This window comes from Euleptes europaea, chromosome 2, assembly GCF_029931775.1.
Source record: "Euleptes europaea isolate rEulEur1 chromosome 2, rEulEur1.hap1, whole genome shotgun sequence".
In the NCBI taxonomy this organism is placed as follows: domain Eukaryota; kingdom Metazoa; phylum Chordata; class Lepidosauria; order Squamata; family Sphaerodactylidae; genus Euleptes; species Euleptes europaea.
In genome coordinates, this window is record NC_079313.1 from 27,553,592 (window position 1) to 27,579,984 (window position 26,393).

The following is a 26,393-nucleotide window of genomic DNA, read 5'->3' on the forward strand; positions in this document are numbered from 1 at the left end:
TATGGGGCGAAAAGCCCCATTTAAAATTTTAAAAGCCTTTAAAAGGCTTTTTTCAAGCTTTCGGCGCCTGGGAAATGGGTGCTGCAGCGGCACCTCCTCCCCACCATCCCCGGCCGCCAACAGCTCAGGAATGGGCTGTTTGGGAACTATATCCTACAAAAACGAGTTTTACACTTTATGTAAAGTAGAAAGATGATGATTGTGATGGGAAGAGACCTATTGTTGTCATAAAAATTATCATAAAACAAAAATAAACCAAAACTATATCTAAAAATTCTGCCATGCATTTTCAGCCACAAATACAAGAGATCCCCGTCCCAGTATATTCATTTATCTATTAGCTAACAGAAATTTGATTCTTTTCTGGATTAACCAGTAGATCTGTGGCATTCCAAATATTTAAATCTAAATTCTTTGCATACGGAGCACTGAAACACAAATAATGTGATCCACAACAGCAACTGTATCCTTGGATACATAATCTTAAATAATAAGGCATAGTTATATAACTGGCATATCAAACCACAGATGGCTTCTGTTGGAATATCAAGAGCCAGTACTATCCTGTTTGGCTGGAATCGATAAATGATTCTCCTGCTCATGAGAAAATGTGATTGCATAATATGATGGGGTTCTTCTCACATTTTGTAATGTAGACTCATCATTGGTTCTTGTAGGTTATCCGGGTTGTGTAACCGTGGTCTTGGTATTTTCTTTCCTGACGTTTCGCCAGCAACTGTGGCAGGCATCTTCAGAGTAGTAACACTGAAGGACAGTGTCTCTCAGTGTCAAGGGTGTAGGAAGAGTAATATATAGTCAGAAAGGGGTTGGGTTTGAGCTGAGTATTGTCCTGCAAAAGTAATGTGCTAATCATTGTCCTGTAAGTATCAAGATAATGTGCTAATGAGGGTATGGTATGTTAATATGGAACCATTGTATCCTGAAGTGATCTTCAGTGTTACTCTTCTGAAGATGCCTGCCACAGCTGCTGGCGAAACGTCAGGAAAGAAAATACCAAGACCATGGTTACACAACCCGGATAACCTACAAGAACCAATGAACTCTGACCGTGAAAGCCTTCAACAATATTTAGACTCATCAGTTTGAATCAGAACATTTTTAAACTCTGTTTTTTAAACGAATCTTAGCTATTGCTGGACAACTTGTCACAAGTTCTGAGACGATAACCCTGATAACTAACTAGACCTATGGGGCACCACTGAGCATCTCCGGTAATATATCTAGTTTAGAGAAGGTTTAATCCAAGTTTTTAAGAAAAAATACTCAGGTGCCAAATAATATTTTGAATGCTGCAGTAAGTATCGAAACCGGGATGGTTAATGTCCAGTCTAGGCTTTGGGTGGCCACATTTTTGTTTTGGTAAAATTGTTGTTCCAAAAGAAGGGTCTAATAACTCTAATACTAACAGACTAATTTGTAGCGCCTTGGCAAACAGCACATAAAGAAAAGTTGGGTTGTTACGGGCTTTCATACCAGTTTCTTTTGACCTTATGAGAAAGCAAAGGAACTTCTTAAAACCAGAGTGGCACCATTATTTAAATGAGATCTTGGATCCCCTTTTTAGAAAAGACTTGCTCAATAGGAACATCATGATGTCATATTTTCTTAATATCACAAGTTCTGAATATCGAAGATCTTTTATGCTTTGCCCTCTTTGTATTTAGATGGGAAATATAATAGACTTCCGATGGAAGCACGTAAATGTATCTGTAAAGAAAGTGAACTCGAAACTACCAAACACATGCTATTTGAATGTAAGCTGTATGACCATATACATACAGGACTATTAAGCCATTACTTGTAGAATGTCCTAGGGCTCTAATGAAACAATGTCTTAAATTATTACTGTCAGATACAGGTGAGGTTTTAACCAATAGAGTTGCTAGATTTGCCTGGTTAGCAATAAAAATAAGCAGAGCTGAACCATATCTATACAATAGCTATGGAAGTATGGGATGAATATTGGCTGGAATCTTATAGATTGTTATTTTGTATTAACTCTATGAATTTTCTGTATTGATTATTTTAGTAATGTCTGTGGTTATAAATATTTGAATTTGTGTTTTATCCTGTATATTTGTGATTTTACTATATATTATGTAACATCTTTTATTTGATGGTCCATGACCATTACAAATTATACGATACGATAACTAATTAGAAGTAGGCTTTTTTAAAAGTCCCCTGCCTAAAAGAACACCCGCACACACACGGAAACAAACAAAAATGAAACCTGAACCCACGGATGGGAGTCTGTGTTTTGGAACAATACAATTTCCTCCTTAGATTGAATCTTGGGTCCTGTGTGTGTGTGTGTGTAAAGTGCCGTCAAGTCGCAGCCGACTTATGGCGACCCCTTTTTGGGGTTTTCATGGTAAGAGACTAACAGAGGTGGTTTGTCAGTGCTTTCCTCTGCACAGCAACCCTGGTATTCCTTGGTGGTCTCCCATCCAAATACTAACCAGGGCTGACCCTGCTTAGCTTCTGAGATCTGACAAAATCAGGCTAGCCTTGGGTCCTAGTAATATTTAATTTGTCTATGGAAGTGTAAATCGGAAGCGACTTGATGGCACTTAACATGCACAGCGGAGGCTAAGGCTCACTGGAATATAGTTTGAGAGCCTGTGATGTATCTAACTTTTGACAGTGTGTTTGCAATTCCGCCCCCACCCCCCAGTGCAATAGCCTCCATCCTAAGGGCATGGCTAGACCAGTGCTCTGAAGACTTCCAGGAGCCACCCCATTACCTTTGTTTACGGAAACTGTTGGATTATCTGACGCGGATTATGCCAGGGTCGGACCCAGAAAGAAGGGCACAACACCTGTTGGAGCAGTTTCAGAAACAAGAACTGGTGAATGACAGTAAGTATAGTATCTCCAGTTATCACAGAATGCTTAAAAGAACCAGTTGAACTCAAATGCTGCATATCTTTGGACTTCTACCCATAATGCTCCAGTATTGATTGGGTTAAACAGCATAATCTGGCACAGTTGATTGTGTCCTGCACCGTAAACTTGGTGAACCAACCAAGTGTCTGTTTTTGCTCTTGTTTAGCAGGGTGAAAACCCAAATTTGACTGCCAAGTCACATGCTTAGTGCTTCTCACTGAAAATTATGAACACTGGCATTTCTAAAACTCTCCCGTGCTTTGTTGTTAGCCTTAATTGCTTTTACTAATGGCTGGCAACTTGCAAGTCTTCAAAGTAAACTCACAGTCCTTCCCTAATCTGATTTTCCCCCAATTCTAAAATAGCTCTGTAATGTGACTTTCCTGTGACCAAAAAACAGGCTTTTTTGGATTGTGGCATTTATGTCATGAAATATTGTTCCTTAGCTGCTGTTGTGACAAAGGGAAATGTCTGTGGCTGTTTTTTCCTATCTGAGTGGCTGAGCTGCTGACATACAAGGACAATAGGAAAATTTACGTCTACGGGATCAAAGAGCCACTGAACCGATTGAGAACAGTAGTGACACTGGAATGCTGTGTGCGTTGACAAGTCTGATAAATACCGCCTCCCCCCAAGACAGAACGTTTCCTTTGGGCATAATTAGCATAGCTAGAAAGAAGGCTGTTGAAGCTGGTGTGAAATGAATGCAATAGTATCCACAGCCAGCTTTCGTGGAAAAACTGTAGGAAATGGACGGGAAGCGATAATGCCAGAGAATGGAAGAATGCAGTAAAGATCAGTGATTCTTTTCATTGTTAAACGGCACTTGCTTTTACATTGCAGAAATTACGATCAAATCAGACTTGGAGCCAAATAAATTTACTTATTTTTTTAAAGGCTTGTTGCACTTCACTGGAGTTGTTTCCAGCAGATCAAACAAAGAAAAGGTAGATACTGAGTTCTATAATTAGATCTTCACAGGATGAGGGGTGGTTCTCACAGAATCTCCTAGGTACAGAAGCTGGGTCAGTGCAGAATCTGTATTTCCTGCTGCAAGTGCTGGTCATCTGAGCTGCAGGTGCTTTAGTGAACAAAACAGATCTTGAATGTATGAAGAATAACTTTGGGGACCATAGGAGCTGTTTATGTCTGTTTTTATATGCTTTGGCTCTGCTCACTTCATGAAATAATCATATTTCCCCCATTATGCTTATTGCATGGTTCATCGATACAAGTTGTTTAATTAATTCCAAAATTTCAAAACTTTTAAATGGCACTGTCAGTTAGGGCAATATAGCACCAATATAGGCTGGGATCTACTGAACTGTGAAACTTGTTCTGTAAGCCGGGGGAGGGGAGGGTATCCTTGTGATGCAATATGGTCTGGTACAGGGATTCCCAGTCTTTCTGCCCCTCTTCACCTTCAGACATTCAGGCTTCCCATGAGCATATGATGTAAAACACTGGGACCTCAGGAGCGGGTGTTCAGTTAGAAACAAATGGAGCATGATGTGGTAAAAAGACTGTATTTAAGACATGTGTTTAAGAGGGAACTAGATCACTGTGTCCTTTTTACCTGACGTTGGGAGCCTGGCTCGCCTCCAACTCTTGCATCTTTCATTGACTGAAATGTATGTTATGTTTCAGGATAGTATTCAGCACAGTAGGGCTTTCAAGCATTATGGGAAATTTACGTATGTATGTACTCTTTAGTGAAATGTCCAAAAGTATATCTTATCTGTTCTCACAATAGTATTATGTTATGGTAGTTGGGATCCTTGATGCTCTTGCCCTTGAGGAAAAAACGGAGAGCGGTGGATTGGAAGAGTTCTCTTCTTTCCCAGAGGACCTTGTGGCAGAACAGCTAACCTACATGGATGCCGTAAGTATAGGATACACTTTAGCTCATGGCTCAGAGGAGGAGAACTGAGATGATTAGGGGTTGGAACACCTTCCCTATGAGGCAAGGCTGGAGAGCCTGGGACTTTTCAGCCTAGTAAGAAGACAGCTAAGGGGAGACATAACTGAGGTTTATAAAATTATGCATGAAGTGGAGAAAGTAGATAGAGCTTTTTCTTCCTCTCCCATAACACTAGAACTCAGGGACACCCAATGAAATTGCTGGGAAATAGGTTCAGGACAAAATTCTTTACTCATCGAGTAATTACACTGTGGAATTCCCTGCCAGTGGAGGTAGTGATGACCACCAGTGTAGATAGCTTTAAAAGAGGGATGGACAGATTTATGGGGGAGACATCTATCAATGGCTACTAGCCATAGTGTCCGAAGGGAGCCTCCATGTCCAGAGGCAGCAAACCTGTGAATACTGGTGCTGGGAAGCAGCAGCAGGGGAGGGCCTTGGCTTCTGGGTCCTGTTTGTTTGGCTCTGCTGGCTGCTGTGTGGAAGATTATGCTGGACTTGATGAACCTCTGGTCTGATCCAGCAGGCTCTTCTTATGTTCTTCTGTACTCTAGTCTAAGGATACGTGTGCTGGTATTAGTGAGGCACAAGCCTGCACCAGACTTTCCGTGCTGTTCTTACTTGTGTTATGCTATGCGGAGAATCAGACAAGTTGATCCTTTATTCTTTATAGGCTTTTGCTGACTGATAGTCCGTATCTCTGAGGCCTTTGGTCCCTCAAACGTCACAGGAAGCTCTATGGTCTCTGCCTTTATTTTACTTACCTCTTTGGCCTGCAGGCAGGTGCTTCTGTTTATTATTAAAATGCTGGTGGAATTGATCCTTTGCATGGTAGAGCTGGAGCTCAGAGGGAGGGTATTTACTTTGCTTGCAGAAGGTTCCAGGTTCAGTCCCCCAGGTAGTAGGTGATGTGATAGGCCTCTGCCTGAGACCCTAGAGAGTCACTGCTAATCGGAGTAAACAACATTGATTGGTCACACTCTGCCAGGTAGCTTCATACGTTCATAGATGTTTAACCAGACTATATGGTAATAGCTTGTCAGATTACTTCATTGCTCATCTAGTATGGCTTTCAGTGCATGATGAGAGGATGCTTTCCTCTACTGCTTGAAGGGAAACAGAAGATGGTGGTGGTAGAAAATGCGTCAGGTCACAGCTGATTTACAGCGACTCTGTAGGGTTTTCAAGGCAAGAGACAAACAGACGTGGTTTGCCATTGCCTGGCTCTGTAGCAACCCTGGACTTCCTTGGTGGTCTCTCATCCATATACTCAACAGGGCTGACTCTGCTTAGCTTCTGAGATATGATGCGACTGGGCTAGCCTGAGCCAAGTAGGTAAGGGCTGAAACACAAGATATCTCCTTAAAATCCTCCTCTGTGAACCTCAGTGGTGAATATGCTCCAAATGTTGGCTGATACTGAATAGGTTTTTAATATCTGTCTGTCTTCGTATCTCATCCTCTACCAAAGAGCTCAGGGTGGCACGCTTGTTGGTTGTTCACCCCACCCCGTAGGAGCAGTGAGTATTTCAACAGCAGCAGTGGGTATAGGCAGTATCTGGGGTTTGGAAAGGGGCGGGACTTCAATGCCATAGAGTCCAATTGCCAAAGCAGCCATTTTCTCCAGGGGAACTGATTTATATTGCCTGGAGATCAGTTGTAATAGCAGGAAACTGTGGTTTATCAGTTCAGACATCAGGCCAAACCATGGCTTGAAAGCCCACTTCATCCCATGGTTTCTTATTCTAATTTGTTGCCCTGTGGCAAATCATAGTTCATTGTGTATATTACACTAAACCATCGTTCATCTGCGTGGCTTCTATGTAGTCCCACATTGGGGACTGTGCAGGCGCAGGCCAGCCACGGATAAGATTTGTCAGCTTCTAGCAAAATCTAAAAAGATAGGGCTCCCCCTCCCCTTGGGGCATGCAATCTCCCTGCCCACCGGTCACATGACCCAAGGGGGAGGGAGCACTCTTCCCTCCAGTTCTCTTTCTGCCACCATGGAGAGAGAACGTGTTAGCTTCCTCTCTAGCCATGGAGTCCAAGAAAGCTCCACTTTTCAAGAAATGTACCTCTTGTGGTACCAAGATGGCGAAGACTGATCCTCACCTTGAATGCCTCCTTTGTTTGGGAGAAGGCCACATTCCTGCAACTTGTAAAAGTTGCCCCAAACTTACCAACAAGGCCCTGAGGGTTCGGTCAGCTCGCCTGCTTTCTCATCTTTACAAGGAGTCTCTTCGTCCACGAGGTCAATCTGCTGAGCCTGGTCCTTCGTCCGGTAAGACACAATCCGAAGCGGGACCCTCAACAAAAAAATCCAAGTGGGGTGGCCCGTCTAAAAAGCCCTCGTTGGTCATTATTCGCCCGGCAAAGTTTCCTGCTCCGGGTTCGCAAGATGGCCGCGGCTGCGGCTCTTCGCACCATGCGTCCCGCTCCAGATCGCCTTGGCACCAATCACCTTCGCGTTCGCCGAAGTCTCTTCGACGCCGATCACCCTCGGCATCTCCTCGATGCCGATCCCAGGCCAAGTAGTCTCATCCTTCGGCGTCGCTCGCCTCCAAAGCAGCTGTGCAGCAGCCCATTACTATCGAGGATTCGCCTCCTCATTCCCTGGCTACCCCCTTGGTTCCGTGTCCGAGCAGGACCCAGGAAGACTCGGCTGAGTTCAAAGAGCACCTCCTTCATCTCTACAAAGATGTGCCTCCGGTGCTTCCAAAGTTCCCACGGCCTGATGATAAAGGGCCTTGGGCAGAACCTTCAGAGCTCCAGGAGGGTGCCGTTCAGCCACCCCCTCATGTGAGCACCCACCAAGACTCCCGGCAGTCGGTCGACAAGGTCCAAGTGGAGTCACCGAAAGGTTCATCCCATCTCGAACCTGGCCAATGGCCTCGGCGTCGATCGTCTTCTCGATGCCGTTCTCGAAGCCCAGCTTCGTCCAGATCCAGTCAGCGTCGGTCTGCTTCACACAGTTGCCACCCTACCCGTCAGAGCCGATCCTCTTCTCGACATCGATCCGCCCGTCGGAGTCGATCTGTCTCTTGTAGATGTTAGTCATCCTCTCGTCGGAGCCGATCCCATCGTCGGAGCCGATCCCATCGTCGGAGCCGTTCGTCTTGTCGGAGCCGATCCAATAGTCGGAGCCGATCCGTTCATCGTCGGCGCCGATCCACCTCTCGCCGCTCCCAATCTCACCGATCCTCATCTAGACAGTCATCTACCGGACATAGCCATTCACTCCACTCACGTACTCCAGCCGCTCAGAAACGCCGTTCATCATCCAAACAGTCAATTACTGGACATAGCCGTTCATTTCGCTCACGCAGTCCAGTCATTCAGAGGCGCCGTTACTCCTCTAGGAGCCGGTCTCCCTCCTGTCGACGCCGAGATGTTTCTTGACGCCGATATCCTACACCTTCGGTGTATTTGGGCTCTTTGGTCGACCGTTACCGCCGCTCCCGTTCGCCTTCTGGGGGCTCTCGTCGGCATCGACACACGCCGTCTCGCCATCCTGATGATCATTCTAAAGATTCTGTCCGTCCAAGGCAAGCGCCACTTCGCAAGCCTCCTCTATCCAGGTTTCCTTCTATATCAAGGGACACTGATCATTCTGAATATGATGCCTTCTTCTCTCCTGGGTCAGTTGAGGATGAGGAATCCTGCGCTTCAGTTCCCTCACCCGAGGACATTGTTGGGGACTCTAAACCAGTTTCTCCTAAGTCTAAAAATTGATTTTAAACCGGAGGATTCCAGTCCTGCAGATGATATTATGGATATCCTGCATAGTCCTGATGTAGGCCCTGTGGCCCTTCCTATGATAAAAAAAATTCTCGAAGTGGTCTGTACCAACTGGGCTAAACCTGCCTCAGTCCCCTCATCCACCAAAAGAGTTGAGAATCTATATAAGATTCGCAGGGAAGGTGGGGAGTTCCTCTACCGGCATCCCCCTCCTAATTCCGTAATAGTGGAGGTGTTGCCTGGTAAATATAGGTCAGGAGCACATTCCTCTCCGCAGGATAGAGAGGGCCATAAACTGGATGCCCTCGCTAGGAAAATTTATACTTCTAGTGCGGTAGGCCTCCGCATTTCCAATTTCCTTGCGGTCAGCAAGAGATGCAGCCGTGGGACGTGCCGTACTGCAGTCTTTATTTCGGTGACTGTCCCACACCCACCATCCTGGTAAGCAAGCTCGCTACTCTCCCAATGTGGGACTGCATAGAAGCCACACAGATGAAAAACGGAGTTTCACTTGCCTGTAACTGTTGTTCATCTGGTGGGTCTTCTGTGTAGGCACACATCCCTCCCTCCTTCCCCGCTGTGGGACCTCCACACTAGACCGGTGGTTGGTTCCGTGGTGGCAGGTTGGAGAACTGGAGGGAAGAGTGCTCTTGGGTCATGTGACTGATGGGCGGGGAGATTGCATGCCCCAAGGGGAGGGGGAACACTCTTTTAGATTTTGCTAGAAGCTGACAAATCTTATCCGTGGCTGGCCTGTGCAGTCCCCAATGTGTGCCTGCATAGAAGATCCACCAGATGAACAACAGTTACAGGTAAGTGAAACTCTGTTTTTATCCTGCCTTAATCAGGGTTTGATACAATGTTTGGAATATCTTTTATTCAAGTAAAACTCTTTTTCTGAAACCAGTCGTCCCATCAGTTAGATCTGCTCAATTTCTTAGTATTCATAGTCAAAAAGTTCTTCATATCTTTGAAGACAGGGCAGAAAACCTGCTCAGAACTACTTCAAAATAGTGCCTGACTAAGATGGTCATTTATTTTAGGTGTATGTTTAAGTGTACACCCAAAGCTGTAACGTGTGGATCATATCTAGGCTGAAGAGTCATTTTTTTCCACTGTTTTTGCATTGTTTAAATACACAGAGACCAACAATCTACATATCAGCTATTACCAGTGATGTGCATGGGCATATCTGATAGCAGACCTTGTTTCCAAAATTACTTGATTTTGGGTGGGAAGAAGAGGTTCTCGTTTCCTTGTGTGCAATTGCACTGTTAAGATAACGTACCAGCACTCAATATGAGCAAACGTCACTAATGGATATCCAACTGGGAGCATTAAAAGGTTTATAAAAATTGGAGTGAGTTTTTATGAAAGCCGACTGCCAGAAGTCGGGTCTGCTAATGCAGGTTGTAAATATTTATCTTATGCCATACAAAAACAATTTGGCTGCTCTCCTCTCTAGACTAGTGGATAGAAGAATAATTAATGGGATTCCAGCTGTTGGGTTGTTCTTCAATTGATACTATCAAGTTTCAGAAAGGAACCAGCTTGTCTAGAGATTCCAGATTCAGTAAGTAAACCACTTACCCAAGGCAGTTACTCTTGAAGGAACTTGGTAGCGTTAGCCATCCTTGGGAGCTACCTGTTGTATCGGCGTATGAGTTGCAGTTCTGGTCTCGCCTCTTTCTAATTAGAAAGAAGCACAGAGGATGGGTGAGTCTTACTTTAGCATACTCTGAAAGTAAATCTGGCCTTGTGTCATAATAAAGTGCGCCCTTCAGTTTTACATCAGGATAAAAAATGTACTTCAGCTGGGAGAATGTTTGGAAATACCTGATGTGCAGATATGCATTCGACACAGTGGCCTGTATCTCATCACACTGCATAGGAAAGCTTTTAGCTTTCCTTCAGGTTCAGAAACCTCCTTCAGAAGGAAGTAGCTCTTTTGCTGGAGGAAAGGCCTCTTGCCTCTGAGGAAGGCTGGAGGAATGCTGAAAACATGGTTGAGCTGAGGGGTGGGATACAGGCCAATACTTCTGACAGGAAGTTACGGTGTTCTTGTTTGATGGCCTTTTTGTGTGTGTTCTTTTAGAAACTGTTTAAGAGAGTGGTACCTCATCACTGTTTGGGCTGCATCTGGTCTCGGAGGGATAAGAAAGAAAACAAGCACTTAGCCGCCACCATCAGAGCCACCATCGCGCAGTTTAATGCCGTGACCAAGTGTGTCGTCAGAACCATCCTGACTGGCAAGGAGCTGAAAACACAGCAACGAGCCAAGATCATAGAGAAGTGGATTAACATTGCACATGTAAGCAGCCGTTCCATTCTGTTTGATTCCTTGAACTTTCAAAGAAAAAGCATAAATACAAACTGGTGGTGGGAAGTGCTGTTAAGTTGCGGCTGACTTATGGTGACCCCATAGGGTTTTCAAGGCAAGAGACAAACAGAGGTGGTTTGCCATTGCCTGCCTCTGTGTAACAACCCTGGACTTCCTTGGGGGTCTTCCATCCAAGCACTATCCAGGATCGACCATACTTAGCTCCTGAGATCTGACGAGATCAGGCTAGCCTGGGCCATCCAGGTAAGAGCAATTACAAAACACACAGGTACAATGGTTCCAGCTTAATTATTTTCAGCAGCCATTCTTTCACTTTTTGTTGTTTTTAATTTTTTCTGACAGTTTTAATCTGACACTTAGAGCAGTTCCTCAGTGGAACAGGCTTCCTCAGGTGGTAGGCTCTCCTTCTTTGGAGGTTTTTAAGCAGTGCTGATTCTGTGAATGTAGGCAGTTTATGAGAGGGAGAGCAGGAAGGGTTGCTTCAGTGCTTGGCTCTTGTGGCCCTTCCTTACGTCCCCAGGGAAATGCCGATCGCCACTTTGGGTTCAGGAAGCAATTTTCCTCCAGGCCAGATTGGCCAGGGATCCTGGAGGATTTTTTTGGCCATCTTCTGGACATGGAGTAGGGGGTCACTGGAGATGTGGGGGGGGAGGTAGTTGTGAATTTCCTGTATTGTGCAGGTGGTTGAACTAGATGACTCTGGTGGTTCCTTCCAATTCTATCGCCTAAAACACATGGCCACTTACCGCAGTTTCTGCCCAGGCTCCTCCCTGTTCCAGCCAGGATTAAATGAACCCGGGCCGGGGGAGTATCTGTACGCATGACCCATGGCGAAACTGTGCGCTGCTCCGTCCGTGCAAACAGAAAACGCGGGAACAACAAACTTCCTGGTCGTCCAGCAACGCCCCCTCCCCCTGGTGATTGGTCGATTCACTCTCACTGACCAACCACAGCCTCTGGTGTCCACGCCCCGCTTCCGGGTTAGTTGAACGAGCCAGGGATAACGTTTTGGCTCCTCGAGAGCAAATCCGGGTTCGTTTTGGGTCAACACATAGCTTGGCCAGCAGCAAATCAAGTGTCGTACGTTTGCGAAGATTTGATTCTGGGTGAAATTGGGAATCAACAGGGAGGAGCCTGGGCAGAAACCGCGGTAAGTGGCCGTGCATTTTAGGCCTATGATTCTGATTACATTTCCATCCCACAAGCAGCCCACATAGGACTATTTATCCTCATAAGAGCCCTGAGGATGATGAGGATGAAAGATGGTGACTGACTGGGGGGGGGGGGTTACCGCACTTTGTATTCCCAGCAATGTATTAAGAGTTTGAAAATGTTATAAAAAACATCTCTTTAAAAGGGTTTTTGGATACCACGGCTTATAAATGGTTGGAAGACGTCTTCACAGCTAAAGGGGCCAAACAAAGTGCGAACAGTATTTTTTATAACGTTTTCAAACTCTTAATACATCAGTGGGAATACATAGAAAGTGCGAACAGTATTTTTTATAACATTTTCAAACTCTTAATACATCTCTGGGAATACAAGTGCGGTAACCCCCTATCTTAAGGATGCTCAGTGAGCTTTCTGGCTGAGCATCAGAGATTTGCTGTGGGATCTGAGCCGTGTTTCTATTACTTTTCATAAACAAAACCTGGTAAACAGTAAATATCAGTGGTCTGAAGTTTTGCTTAAACTGTCATGCTCTTTTTCTGAGCCGAATGCCTTCATGCCAGTATGTAAACCAAAAAATTACACCTCTATACTTAAACATACAATGCACAAAGTCAGTATAGGTCAACACACTAATAATGCTGTGTATAAATATCATTAAACCATTTATCTCACTTAGTCAATTATAGACTTCTTCCTTAAAGCATACTGTTTGCAATCCAAAGTTCACTTCATAACGACTTCACAGCAATTCACAAGCTCCTGTTGATCTTTCACATAAACGTGATTCCAGCTTCACACGTAAAAGTTAAGCAAAGCACATACGGTAATCTAGATATTCCACCATTTCAAAATCAACCTACTTCAGTGTGCCATTAGTGAGGTAGTCAAAACAAAGTGAAGTACATATCGGTATACATTTAGAAGTTCATTCTTTACAATATATCCATAATACCGTAAGGGCTTACCTTATCTTTTCATAGTTTAATTCATGCTAAATTGCACTGCTTATTCCAAATAGCATGTAGAGTGTGAAGGCGCAGTATATTCTCCATTGTGTGTGTAAAGTGCCTTCAAGTCGCAGCCAACTTATGGCGACCCCTTTTGGGGTTTTCATGGCAAGAGACTAACAGAGGTGGTTTGCCAGTGCCCTCCTCGGCACAGCAACCCTGGTATTCCTTGGTGGTCTCCCATCCAAATACTAACCAGGGCTGACCCTGCTTAGCTTCTGAGATCTGACGAGATCAGGCTAGCCTGGGCCATCCAGGTCAGGGCTATATTCTCCATTATGTATGTGCATTTGTCAATTTCTCTGGAGTTTCACCAGTTGTATATGTCTATAATTGACTAAGTGAGATAAATAGTTTAATGGTGTTTATACACAGCATTATTAGTGTGTTGACCTATACTGACTGTATTCATGCCAGTATGGTCAGCATCCACAGAAGTTGGCTGTTCGCATTTGTTAGCCAATTTTTCTCTTCCTGTTGCTGACACTTCTCCTTCTTTCCGTGTCCAGAACCTTCCATATGTGAAGGGCCCCAAGTAACTTGGAAGCTTCCAATCTCCTTCCCTTGTGGCAGATGGGGGCAGAGTTTAGTTATAGCAGCAGCAGCATGTTTTTAAGTAAGCAAGTTTTAATTCCCTTCAATTTGCCTTCAGAGGCCCACCTGCTCTAGCATTTAAACTAGGAAGTAAAGAACTGAACACCATCAGTGCAAGAAAACAAAGTTAAAAGTGGAGGAAACAAGAATAAAGTGCCAAAGCCTATATAACGTGTTTTCAAAGACAGGGAAGGGTACGTTGGACTTTTTTTGCCATTCAGAAAGCTCAGTATTTGTTCAGGTGGTTTTTAGCAGTGATAATTTATAGCAGCTGCGATACTCATAAAACAGTGATTGGTTTGTTGAATATTTAATATTGGTATTTAACCCCTCTTCTGTCTCTTAATAATTCATTTTCCAGGAATGTAGGATCCTGAAGAATTTTTCCTCTTTGAGGGCCGTTGTTTCAGCTCTGCAGTCCAACTCCATATATCGGTTAAAGAAGACCTGGGCGTCCGTCGCAAAGTAAGATTTCCCCCCACTGCTCCTTTAAATGGAAGTTAGCATTTGTTCTGCTGATTCTCTGAGGGTTGTGCTCTGGGGCTAGAATCATAACTATCCTTGGCCAGGAATGGTCAGACCCAGTTCCTGTACTTGTTTACTTGTTTGTTTTAAAAAATATTTGCTGTCTTTCTGTGTAAGTGAAGCATTCAAAGTGGCTTACAATGAAGGTTGCCAACTCCAGGTTGGGAAATTCCAGGAGATTTGGGGATGGAACCAGGGAGGGTGGGGTTTGGGGAAGGGAGGGACCTCCGTTGGGTCTAATGCCATAGAGGCTGCCTTCCAAAGCAGCCATTTTCTTCAGGGGAACTGCCCTTGTAAAAATTTGTAGTGAGACCATACTTGGAATACTGTGTACAGTTCTGGGCACCCCACCTAAAAAAGGATATTACAGAGCTTGAGAAGGTGAAGAAAAGAGCAACCAAAATGATCAGGGGACTAGAGCAACTGCCCAATGAGGAGCAGTTAAAATGCTTAGGGGCTATTTAGCTTGGAAAGAAGGCAGTTAAGGGGAGACATGATAGAGGTCTATAAAATTATGCATGGTATGGAGAGAGTGGACAGGGAGAAGCTTTTCTCCCTCTCTCATAATACTAGAATGCAGGGTCATCTGCTGAAGCTGGAGGGTGAGAGATTCAAAACAGATTCAAGGAAGTATTTATTCACACAATGCATAGTTAAATTGTGGAACTCCCTGCCCCAGGATGTGGTGATGGCTGCCAACTTGGAAGGCTTTAAGAGGGAAGTGGACATGTTCATGGAGGATAGGGTTATCCATGGCTACTAGTAAAAATGAATACTAATCATGATGCATGCCTATTTTCTACAGTACCAGAGGAGCATGCCTATTATGATAGGTGCTGTGGAACTCAGGCAGGATGCTGCTGCAGTTGTCTTGTTTGTGGGCTTCCTAGAGGCACCTGGTTGGCCACTGTGTTAACAGACTGCTGGACTTGATGGACCTTGGTCTGATACAGCATGGCTTTTCTTATGTTCTTATGTTCTTACCTCTGTAGTCCGGAGATGATTGTATTTCCAGGAGATCTCCAGGCCCCATGTGGAGGTTAGCAACCCAGTTTATAATATGTTAAAACACAAATAAGCAATATAAAATCATATTACCTAGCAATAAATGATTTGAAAACGCTAAAGCTGCAAAATGAAGAACCACAATGACAGGGAGAGGAGGGAAGCCATAGACATACACTTTGAACACCAAGGGTTTGGGTGAAGAGGCTAGAAAGTGTCTTGGTGCCTGTTGATGGGATGGGAGAAGGAAGGCAAAAGGCATTGTGTAACAAGGAAGAACAGATCTCCTCATTGCTCAGGCTGTCAAGGAACCCTGGCAGCTTTGATAAAGGTCAGAGAGTATTACCTTGATCAGCTTCAGTACCAGGAAATGCCTGTAGCTGGTCTTTCTCTTTTGTCTGGGCGGTGCTATACAAACTGGCCTGTACCCAAACTTCAATTCATGGAAACATTAAGGCTGTCACTTAGAGGAAGGCAGGGAGCTGTCCCTGTTGGCAGCAGAGGATAGGACTCGCAGTACCGGCTGGATATTAGGAAAAATATTTAACAGTAAGAGTAGTTCAGGAGCGGAATCGGCTGCCTTGGGAGGTGGCAATCTCCTCCTCATTGGCAGTGGATGGACAAATGCTTGCCAGAGATGCTTAAGGCTGATCCTGCACTGAGGAGGGGGTGGACTAGTTGTCTTGTATGGCCCCTTCCAACTCTATGATTCTATGAACGTGGAGTTTCCCTCATTTCTGTTCCTCTGACTCCTTCCCAACCTCAGAATGATCATTCCCAGGGTCACTGGACTCACATGGAGAAATATGTATGCATGTTGGGGGTTGGAGGGACAAGGAAGAAGAAGGAGGAGGAGGGGAGGAGGAGGAGGAGGGGGGTTGGTTTTTATATGCCAACTTTCTGTACCACTTAAGGGAGACTCAGACCGGCTTACAATCACCTTCCCTTCCCCTCCCCACAAGTGGGGCTGAGTGAATGTGACTTCCCCTAGGTCACCCAGCTGGCTTTGTGTGTAGGAGTGGGGAAAAATCCCGTTCACCAGATTAGCCTCTGCTACTCATGCGGGGGAGTGGGGAATCAAACCCGGTTCTCCAGATCAGACTCCACAGCTCCAAACCACCGCTCTTAACCACTGCACCATGCTGGCTTCAGGGGTGAAATTGCTCCTCTCCCTCTTCTGCAAGCACAGCTCCACTGAGGGGAGGGAGTGATTACATCTGCTTAACTCTCTCCTTATTCCACCCCCCCTCCCAAATTCACATGGGTATTTCTCTGCACAGATCCCATGATCTCAGGAAATGATCTTTCCTAAGGTCAAAAACATGTTGGGAAACTCTGTGGGCCTTCTGTGCACAGATGGCTAGATACAGGCCACTGAATACCCATCTCCTTGGCCACCAGTTCAACACCAGCAGCAGCCTGGGATCCTGACTAAAAACCAGTAAGATCATACAGCCAGCCAAAGAAATTAGCTGACGGTTTGTTTTTAGCTTGCCAGAGAACCTCACATTTGACTCCGCTTCTTCACTGTGCAGGGACAGAATGTTGATGTTTGAAGAACTGTCAGAAATTTTCTCAGACCATGACAACTATTTGACAAGCCGGGAGTTGCTAATGAAGGTGAGAAAGAGCAGATGTATCAGTGCCGTACTGGCTCTTCACTTTTTAAACCTTATGAACAAGTGCATTCAGCTTTGTCTCAAAACAATCTCCAGCAAGTTGGGGGTCTATCACTTGCAAGTCAGAAGAACGTGCTGTCAGATAGCAAGTGAGTCACAGCAACCCCACTCATGGGGCATTCCAGGCAAGAGATGACCAGAGATGGTTTGCCATTGCCTTCCTCTGCATAGCAACCCCAGTCTTTCTTGGTGACCAACCCTGCTTAGCTTCAGGCCCTGATGAGCCTGAGGTATTTGGGCTGCCCTCTCAAGTAAACAGTGGTAGAAATCCTTTGAAACTGTCCATACGACGGCACATTGGTGCTAGATATCTGGATAAGCAAACCTCTGGGTGCTGCTGTGAGTATTTAACCCAAACGGTATTTTTCTTCTACTTTAATTGTTCTGCTGTTCTATTAAGAAAACCCTAGCAGCTCACAACTGCAAAAGCAAGTAGTCGGGCTGCTGCTGTTTTTGTTGCTCTTAAAAAAACTTTTTGTAGGAATCCATACATGGCAAGAAGGTTTTTATTAAATGACAGAAGGGAGTGAGCTGCTAAAGGAATAAACCATCATTTTAGCCAGGAGCTAAAAATCAGCTGGGGAGGCAATGAAGATCCTTAGGCAGCAAAGGTGTGAAAAGAATAAAGGAGAATATGGAGATCACAGAGAAGCTTAATGAATGCTTTCAACCAGCCTCCATTGTGAAAGAAATGGAAAAGAGACCCACATCCAAACCATTGTTTTTTTGGGAGGGCACTTGAGAAGCTATGTCAAATTGCTGACCCCTGCAATTGTGGCTAAAAGCAGGCCAGTGAGTAATGGCAATAGGTTAATTACTCTGTGCCAAAAAAACCAAAAGTGTTGTGAAATATGCCCCCCCTTCATAAAATTATTGGAAAAAGCAGTCTCAGAGGCCAGGGCTGCTGGAATGTTGAAGCAAGCATTCTCATTTCCTGACTGTCTCCTTGTTAGTCAGCAAACCAAAGAGATTAGTCATAATACCCCCGATTCAAGTGAATTAGAAAAACACCAGAGCATTACATAATGGACGGGGGAGCTGTTTATTAACAGCACACATTTTGAAAGTTAAGGACAAATAGCCCATTAAGTTGTCCAAAAATGAGAAAGTTGTACTCCAGATAAGCATGATTCAGGGAAGTCCAGAGGTTGGCTGTACTCTTCAACTGGACCAGAAGTATTTTGTAAGCACTCTTGGCTTGTGGCATTTTGGCACGGGCATTCTCCACAATGCCAGCATACACAGAAGCTCAAACTATTCGCCCCCTTAAGCAGGAACATGAGCCACATGTTTTCTGGACTGGAGAGAAGGGCGTATAGTTTGCAGTTTGTAGAGCAAATGTTTAGCAGGATGTTTGGTGTGGTATCTTCCATTATTTGCCTTTTTCTTCCACCCACAGGAAGGAACTTCTAAATTTGCAAATCTGGACAGCAGTGTAAAAGAGAACCAGAAGAGAACTCAAAGGCGGCTTCAATTGCAGAAAGATATGGTGAGTTCTTAACTTCATCCCTGAGGTAATCAGGGTATTAAGAAATTACGGTACATACCAGAAGCTGCTGATCTCTCCCGAGCAGTATGAAAACCTAACCAGTATCTAGCTTATGTTGCCTCACGGTTTTAGACCACACCTTGGCCCAGTGCAGACATACTTTTGGATCCTGTTCCATAGGGAAAGCCTTCTGCTCAAGGAAAACATTTCTGTAAGCAGAACGGATCCACAGGATCTAGCCCACAACTCTGAACTGTGATTAGCATTAGCCACTGTTAGTTGTCCTAAGCCTGGATCCGAAACTTGCCACATGCCGTATTCTGAGAGAAGATGTAGGTCGCCTTGCAAGCAGGGCTATGGCCAGCCTTCTGTGCCACATGAGGCTTTGTATTTCCAGGCGGCACTTCAGAGAAAAAAAGGATTGATTTCCTCATAACCAACCAATACGTCTATTGCTGGCATGTTTCTATCAAATGATACTGTCAGGTATACGGTGAATAAGAACTAATGTGTTAAAATTGAGGAGTGTTTTAAAAATTTGTCCTCAGCAGCTCAGGGTAGTCCTGGATGAGATAAGTGCTGTGGGTCAAGTTAGTGGAGTCTAGGATGCCCGCTCTCGCCATTCCTGTTTGACGTTCTTGCAAACTACATCAGAACAGACCCTCAAATTAGAGGTCTGAAGTACAGTAACGAAGAGATCAAGTTAAAAAGTTATGCAGACGATGTAGTATTAATGTGTCATGAGCTGCTTACATCATCTACTGCGATCAAATACTATTTAGAAAGATTTTCTCAATATTCAGGATACAAGCTCAACAAGACAAAAACCAAAATTCTAATCTTTAATCTCTCTGAGGAGACACAGAAAACCCTGTCGGAAATAACAAAATGTCAAATGACAAAAGATCCAGTTAAATGTATTATGGTATATGGGTATATGTATTACCTCCTCAAACAATACTGTCTTTCAAAATAATTATCTTAGACTATGGAGAGAAATAGACAAGGATTTGAGTAGATGATCTAGACCAGGGGTGGGGAACGTCAGGCCTGGGGCTCGTTTAAGGCCCGCGAAATCATTTGGTCTGGCCCTTCGTGGGTCCTGGCAGATCTCTAGCTCAGAAGGATCTAAGACTGGTGATCCGCCCCCTCCCATGGACATGAATAGCCTCTATTCAAGGCAGATATGAGTTTGTTTTGCTGAGAAAAGGAACCTTTTCCCCTCTTGCAGAAGAGTTGTAAGCTATGGAGCTGCTACGACCGCCCAAGAAACTGTGTTAACCCTTTCCCACCTGGGCCATGGAGAAACGTATTCCCTCTGTATTACAAGAGGGCTGGGTGCGGAAGTGGTGACAATGGGGGGGTTAAAGGAGGCAGGGTCAGAATGCGTGGGGAGGATGGGAGTTCTTAGCCGGTGTGTCCTCATTTCATCCCTGCAGACGGAGGTAGCAGGAGCTGGCTGTAGAATCCGGCCCTGACCATGCAGAGCTGGAGCAGAGAATCCGGCGTGCAGCTGGATGGCTACGCCCGGCTGGTGCAACACATCATCCTGTGCCACCAGGTGGGCGAGTGCACCACCAGTTGGATGCCTCCCTGCTTGCCCACGCCAGGCTGGGGGGGGGGTCATCTGGGGCAGCTGCCTGCTTGGGGCTTGGTCTGCTAATTTTTAAGTTGATAATTTTGTATGGCCCGTGAATGATGTTATAAATATCCAATTGGCCCTTGGCGGAAAAAAGGTTCCCCACCTCTGATCTAGACTTAATATTTCATGGCTTGGCAGGATATCGACTATCAAAATGAACGTACTTCCATGATTGAACTTTCTGTTTCAATTTCTACCAATGTTTCTTAAAGATAATGTTTTAAAAGACTGGCAACAAAGAATCAACAAATTTGTATGGAACGGGGAAAAACCCAGAGTGTGTTTTAAAACACTACAAGATGATAAGAAAAGAGGAGGATTTGGATTGCCAAATTTAAGATTGTACTATCATGCCTCCTGTTCGGTGTGGATCGCTGATTGGATCAATGCTCTGTTGGACAGGAAGTTAGTATTTGATAGAGCAAATTTACCAATCGGATTTCATCATATTTTATGGACTTATAAACAGATTGCTGACATAATCAAAATTAAACAAACTTCGCAAGATTGTGATGTAATACCTGCCTTTCTAAAAGTTTGGAAAATCTACAAAAGGGGGATAAGTCCCTCCCCACCCATCATAATGTCCCCATTGGAAGCTTTCCATGAAGCAGTTACCACAAAAAGTGGCAACTATTTAACGTACCAAGATATGATTGACGACCAGGGGGAAATAAAACAATTATCTATTCTGAAAAAGGAGGGTAAAGATCTGAATTGGTTGACATGCCTTCAGCTGAGATCTAGGCTTAAAGAGGACTGCTTGAAAAGTGGCAGTCTGAGACCACAAACAGAATTTGAGACTACGATAACCAAAAATCAAGACCATCTCCTTGGAAGGATCTACAAATTACTATTAAGATATGAAACGGAAACGGAACAAGTAAAGACCAATATTATTAAATGGATGCAGGATCTTGGCGAGATGGTATCAATGAAGAAATGGGAAGCCTTAGGTTCAATAGAACTGAAATTTACAGATAGCCAGGAAGTTCAGGAAAATAGGTATAAAATGTTCTATAGATGGTATTTTACCCCCAATATGATAAAAAAAGATGAATAAGACCAATCAAGCCTCCTGCTGGAAGTGTGATGTGTCAGATGGTTCCTTTTATCATGTGTGGTGGACTTGGCCGAAACTACAGATATATTGTACATCAAGAACCTTCAAAGATGTTCCAGCAGAAATTCCCTTTTGATGCCAAAAATTTGCTACTAGGTATTACACCAGTTGAACTTCCTACACGACTTAAATAAGTATTAAAATATGCCACTACTGCTGCAAGGGTAGTTTTAGCCAGGAAATGGAAACTACCACTTATTCCAGACATAAAAGAATGGAGGCAAAAACAACTGATATGATAAATATTAACACTGATACAGCATTTGAGCAGCATTATGAGATACGGAAATCTTTTTACAACTACATTGAGGCTCAAGGTTAATAATAAGAAAACTATTGATTAGATCTTCATAAGATGTATTATAATGCAATTTTTACTTCCTTTATAGAAAACCATTAGTTTTGACAATGCATTAACTAGCCATAGAATATGATTATTTTCTGTATATGCCAGTTATATGATCAGCCCAAGTGATGTAATTATGGTAATGTCTTCAGCCGTTTTGCGTTAGAATCGTTTTCTATTTTTTAGACAAAATTTATGTCTGATATCTATATTTCCCCCTCCCCTGCTTTCCTTTTGTATCCCTATTATTTTATACCATAATTAAAAAAAAAAGTTAGTGGAGTCTAGGGGACTAACATTTCAACATAATGAACACACAGAGTCAAAACGCGTGAAGCTGTGTGATTCTCAGACTACCAAGTCCACCCCTCCAATTGTTGATGTTTTCTGTTCATATAGAGGTCACTGATATTGGAAGGTGAGGCAGATGTCTGCTCTTCCTGCCTGTCCTATATTCAACAGACTCACATGGTCTGGATAAGGAGCAGGGAAATTTCTGTGCAAGAGAAATCAGCAGAGCTGATTGTACTAGGAAATTGCCCCCAAAGAAAATAGTATGTCAGTAAGGATGAAAGCATTATTAGGAAACTTAGAGGAGGGCAGGGAGCTGTTCCTGTTGGCAGCAGGGGATAGGACTTGTAATGATGGTTTTAAATTGCGGGTGGAATGGTACCGGCTGGCTATTAGAAAAAAATTTTTTACAGTAAGAGTTGTTCGACAGTGAAATCAGCTACCTAGGAAGGTGGCAGTCCCTAGGCAGAGGCTGGACAAACACTTGTCAGGGATGGTCTAGGCTGAACCTGCATTAAGCAGGGGGTTGGACTAGATGGCCTGTATGGCCCCTTCCAACTCTATGATTCTATGAAACAAAGATAATAGGGCTATGTAAGACAAATTGTGCAAAGAATGGCTCCCCGGGAGAATCCTTCCCTTTAAATATATGCAGACTGGCTTTTTTCTAGTGTGTTTATTCATCTGTGACTAAAGACAGACAGAGGTTCTTAGAAGAGCTGAATCAATTGCTTCCTCTGATATACTCATTTATTTCTATTTCCCACTGTAGCCTCTGATCAAACAAGTTTTGCGAGTTTTAAAAGCACTATAAAAGCTTGCAAAACCTGTAAAGTGCCGAGTTAGCTACATCTTAGGCATAAATGTGTGTATTAGAGCCCTGGCACCTGTTGAGGTGTCTCTCTGCCACCTCAGAGAAGCAGCTTGGTAGAGACCGAGAACAGACAAACATTGGGGAATCTCCAAATGCAGTTTTCCTGCTGGCTTCTATTCCCTCCCCCACCCAGTGGTGTTTCAAACCACTGGTCTGCTAGGAAACACACCTTTTAGACTTTTTCACTCTCACCTGGTCTACCTCAGAGGGAAAGAAAAAAAGGAGGGGGAAGGGAGCATCAGAGGTATCTGATGATGTGTCTGTCAGCTCTTTTCATCTTCAAATCATTAGGGGGAAAACTCCAGTGCGTCTAGCCCATTTGATGGAAAACACTGCCTCCAAATCTATTGGCTCCTGTGAAGCCCTTTTCTACCTAATGCAGGTGGGGGCAGGATTCATTCTGAGGTGTGGAGGGCTTTGTGTGCTGTGCAGTTTGGGAGTGTGGCGGCAAGCTACATTGCTCTTGCAGCCCTGTCCCATGTCCCACAGCCTGCTAGATGTCCTGGAGCACAGTTGGTCTGGGGGCAGGACTTGGGTAGGTTTGTCTAGGGAACACCCTGTCTTTTCCTCTCCAGTTTGCCCTAACTTTATACAAGGAAGAAGGTTCCTAGGAAGGGACTTTGCTCTCAGGACCTGAAGCTAGGCACATAAACTGAACAAAGTGTGCTGTGTAGCAGTGGGTGGTTGTATGGTGTTTTTTATATTTTGTAATCCTGTGGTTGCCCTGAGAGCCTTTGGACTGAGGGATGAGATGTAAATTTTCAGTCAATCGGTCAATAAACTGTAAATGATTTCAGAGATGTGGACAGCGTCCACTCTAGAACAGTGGTCTTCAACCGTCTCAGACCTAGGAACCACTGAGCTGCAAGCCCATGACAACAAGTCACAAGAAACATGTGACAGGATGTGGGGGAGACAGATTTGTAACCTCACTGGTGTGAAGGCCAGGGCCATAGCAGCAGACCAAAAGAGCTGGGAACAGGAAACACAATCCAAGCACCGGGAGGTTACCACTGTGCAGATCAAGCCAAGGGTCAGAGCCATGGATGACCCCCCTCCATCACTGCATTGTCCAGCTGCTGTTCTTGTTATGTGTGTTCTCTATGCATCAGCAAAAAAAAAGGGCAACTATGTAGGAGCTCGTAACCAAGCAGGAGAGTCTCTGTGACTGACCTGAGAGCTCAAACCCACCAGTTGAAGACCCCTGCTTTAGAAGATGCCCTAGAACCCTCTGCAACAAATAGGGCAGGAACTTACATGTTCCTCAGCAGACCAATTAATGTGAAGATTCCCTTCATATTTGAACCCCATCTCTACAGTGTGCCCCTCAGAGAGGGACTTGCAATTCTCACCCTTCAGTTCCTGTTTAAATGTTGATTTATTGCATCATTTTTATGTAATCAGAACAAGGAGGTGGGGAAGACTTATTGGTGTTAGCAATTACTCTGCACTTATTAGACAAATCCTTTTTTTCCTAAAGAAGTCAGTGGCGAAGCTATGGTAGGGGGCATCTCTTACAAGGAACCTGAATTCACTAATCAGTGAAATGTTTTTGAGGCTTTTTTGAGTCAGTTATTCTTTATTTTCAAACGCACATAGCACTTTTCTAAAGCTCATTATATAGAGGCAAAGCTAGACAGCCAGGTGTTTCAATATTGTATTTATTTTTAAATCTCTCTCCAATATCATCTAGGTTACTATTTCTGATGGTGTGTAATCCATTATTGTGAGTGATGTTGGCATACTCAGTTTTGGTATCCATTGCAGTGAGGATGATATTCTTTAGGAAAGATAGTTCCTTCACTAAGCCAGTAGTGCCCTGCAAATAACACGGCCAGGTGTTTCAATATTGTATTTATTTTTAAATCTCTCTCTAATATCACCTAGGTTACTATTTCTGGTGGTGTGTAGTCCATTATTGTGAGTGATGTTGGCATACACAGCTTCGGTATCCATTGCAGTGAGGATGATATTCTCTAGGAAAGATTGCAGTTCCTTCACTAAGCCAGTAGGGCCCTGCATTAGAAGCAATGGGGCTGACGATGGAGTCCATAAAACCAGACACCCCTAAGTATGCCAGTAACTATGGGGTGAACAGAGTTGCATTGTTTATGAGCTTTGGGAAGTAAAGGAAATATTCATCATCATCATCATCAAACCTTTATTGGCATAGAGAAATGAAATATTCCCATCAAGGTTCTTGAGATGTCTCCATTTTGGTTTGTTCCTGTATATTTGGAAGAGCTAGACTGGAGTTCAGTAGCACCTTAAAGAGACCATCAGGATTTTCAGGGCATGAGCTTTCGGGAGTCAATGCTCTGGAAAAGGTGCTACTAAACTCCAATCTAGCTGTTCTGCTGCTGAACCAACATGATTTGTTCCTGTCCAAAACCCTCCAAAACCATATGTGGGAGAAAGCTCTTTGTTAGTTTCTTTCTGGTAGGGTCTAAGGTACTGTCCTGTAAGATGTGGTGTTGGAGAGCTCTCTCATGGCCTCCCCTATATAGTCCAACTTGTTTATTACAACGAGCTCGTCATGAGCCTCGTTTGGTTACAATACCAGAGCTATTTTTGAGGCTCTTTATTGTGTCATGTCTTTTGCAGCTGATAGACCCTTGTTGCTTGCTGATTACCTCAGCCTGAACACAGCAAAGAAAGCATTCTATGTAAAAGTTCAGTGTGGCACTGGAAATGTCAGGAGTGGCCTAAGCAGAGTTATTTCTACAGATTCAGAAGGATGGCAGCTATGTAGCAGTGCAGTTCACCAATGGGCTGAGAAGATGGTGTCTTTCTGCCAGTACACTGCTGGCAGATAACCAGATATGGACCAAAACATGGAATGCCTCTATGTGTGTGTAAATTGCCATCAAGTCTCAGCAAACTTAGGGCAATCCCATTGGGTGTTCTAGAGAAGAGACCTTCATAGTGGCTTGCCATTGCCTGCCCCTGCATAGCAACCCTGGACTTCTTTGGTGGCCTCCCATCCAGGTCCTAGCCAGGGCTGACCCTACTTAGCTTCTGAGATGTGAACAGATCAGGCTGACCTTGACTATCCAGGTCAGAGGTTTGTAGAACATTCATGTCCCTGGTCCCATTGTGTGGATTTTTTTGATGCACGCTGTAGGACCCAGTTCAGTATTAGATACAACAATATGGCTACTTTTCACATGATTAATGTAACATATAGCCAGACCCTAAGGGGCGAAAGTGGTTCATGTAGGAGAAGGCTCTCTATAATGTATGCTGAGCTCTGGCCATCTGGGGCTTTGACCAGCACTTCTAACTGGATACAAAATCCGATAGACCAGGGGTGTCAAACATGTCCCGGGGGCTGCATCCGATCCCTTGAGAGCTTTTATCTGGCCCGCTAGACAGCTGAGGTTACCACCCCCCCCCCCAGTCCCAATCTGGGCTGGCGAGGCATGGCATGGCCCGACCAAGTGCCATTTATGTCAAATCTGGCCCTCGTAACAAATGAGTTTGACACCCCTGCAAAAGACTATCATTTCAGGCACACTTAAGAGGTCTAACCTGTTTGCACTCTGTTCCTGTGCAGGGCGTAATGCGGGGCACTGTTCCTTACCTTGGTACTTTTCTGACTGACTTGACGATGCTCGACACAGCCCTGCAGGACTACGTGGAGGTAGGAATCTGCCTACTAAATAGGAGTAATAGCATTCTGAGCGCAATTCCAGTGGTGCCGCTAGACTTCTGTTTTGTTTAGCATTCCAAGCAG

At 44.3% G+C, this 26,393-nt stretch overlaps 1 protein-coding gene across 1 annotated transcript in view; it reads left to right on the plus strand.

Annotated features, from left to right (window-relative positions):
• RGL1 (ral guanine nucleotide dissociation stimulator like 1) overlaps window positions 1–26,393 on the plus strand; it is a 123,566-nt gene that overhangs the window by 78,559 nt on the left and 18,614 nt on the right. Inside the window, exons 5-11 of the mRNA XM_056845125.1 lie at window positions 2,699–2,883; window positions 4,680–4,792; window positions 10,664–10,879; window positions 14,045–14,148; window positions 16,749–16,833; window positions 18,292–18,381; window positions 26,214–26,300. Of these exons, the coding sequence (XP_056701103.1) occupies window positions 2,699–2,883; window positions 4,680–4,792; window positions 10,664–10,879; window positions 14,045–14,148; window positions 16,749–16,833; window positions 18,292–18,381; window positions 26,214–26,300 (880 nt within the window). The remainder of the gene's footprint in view (window positions 1–2,698; window positions 2,884–4,679; window positions 4,793–10,663; window positions 10,880–14,044; window positions 14,149–16,748; window positions 16,834–18,291; window positions 18,382–26,213; window positions 26,301–26,393) is intronic.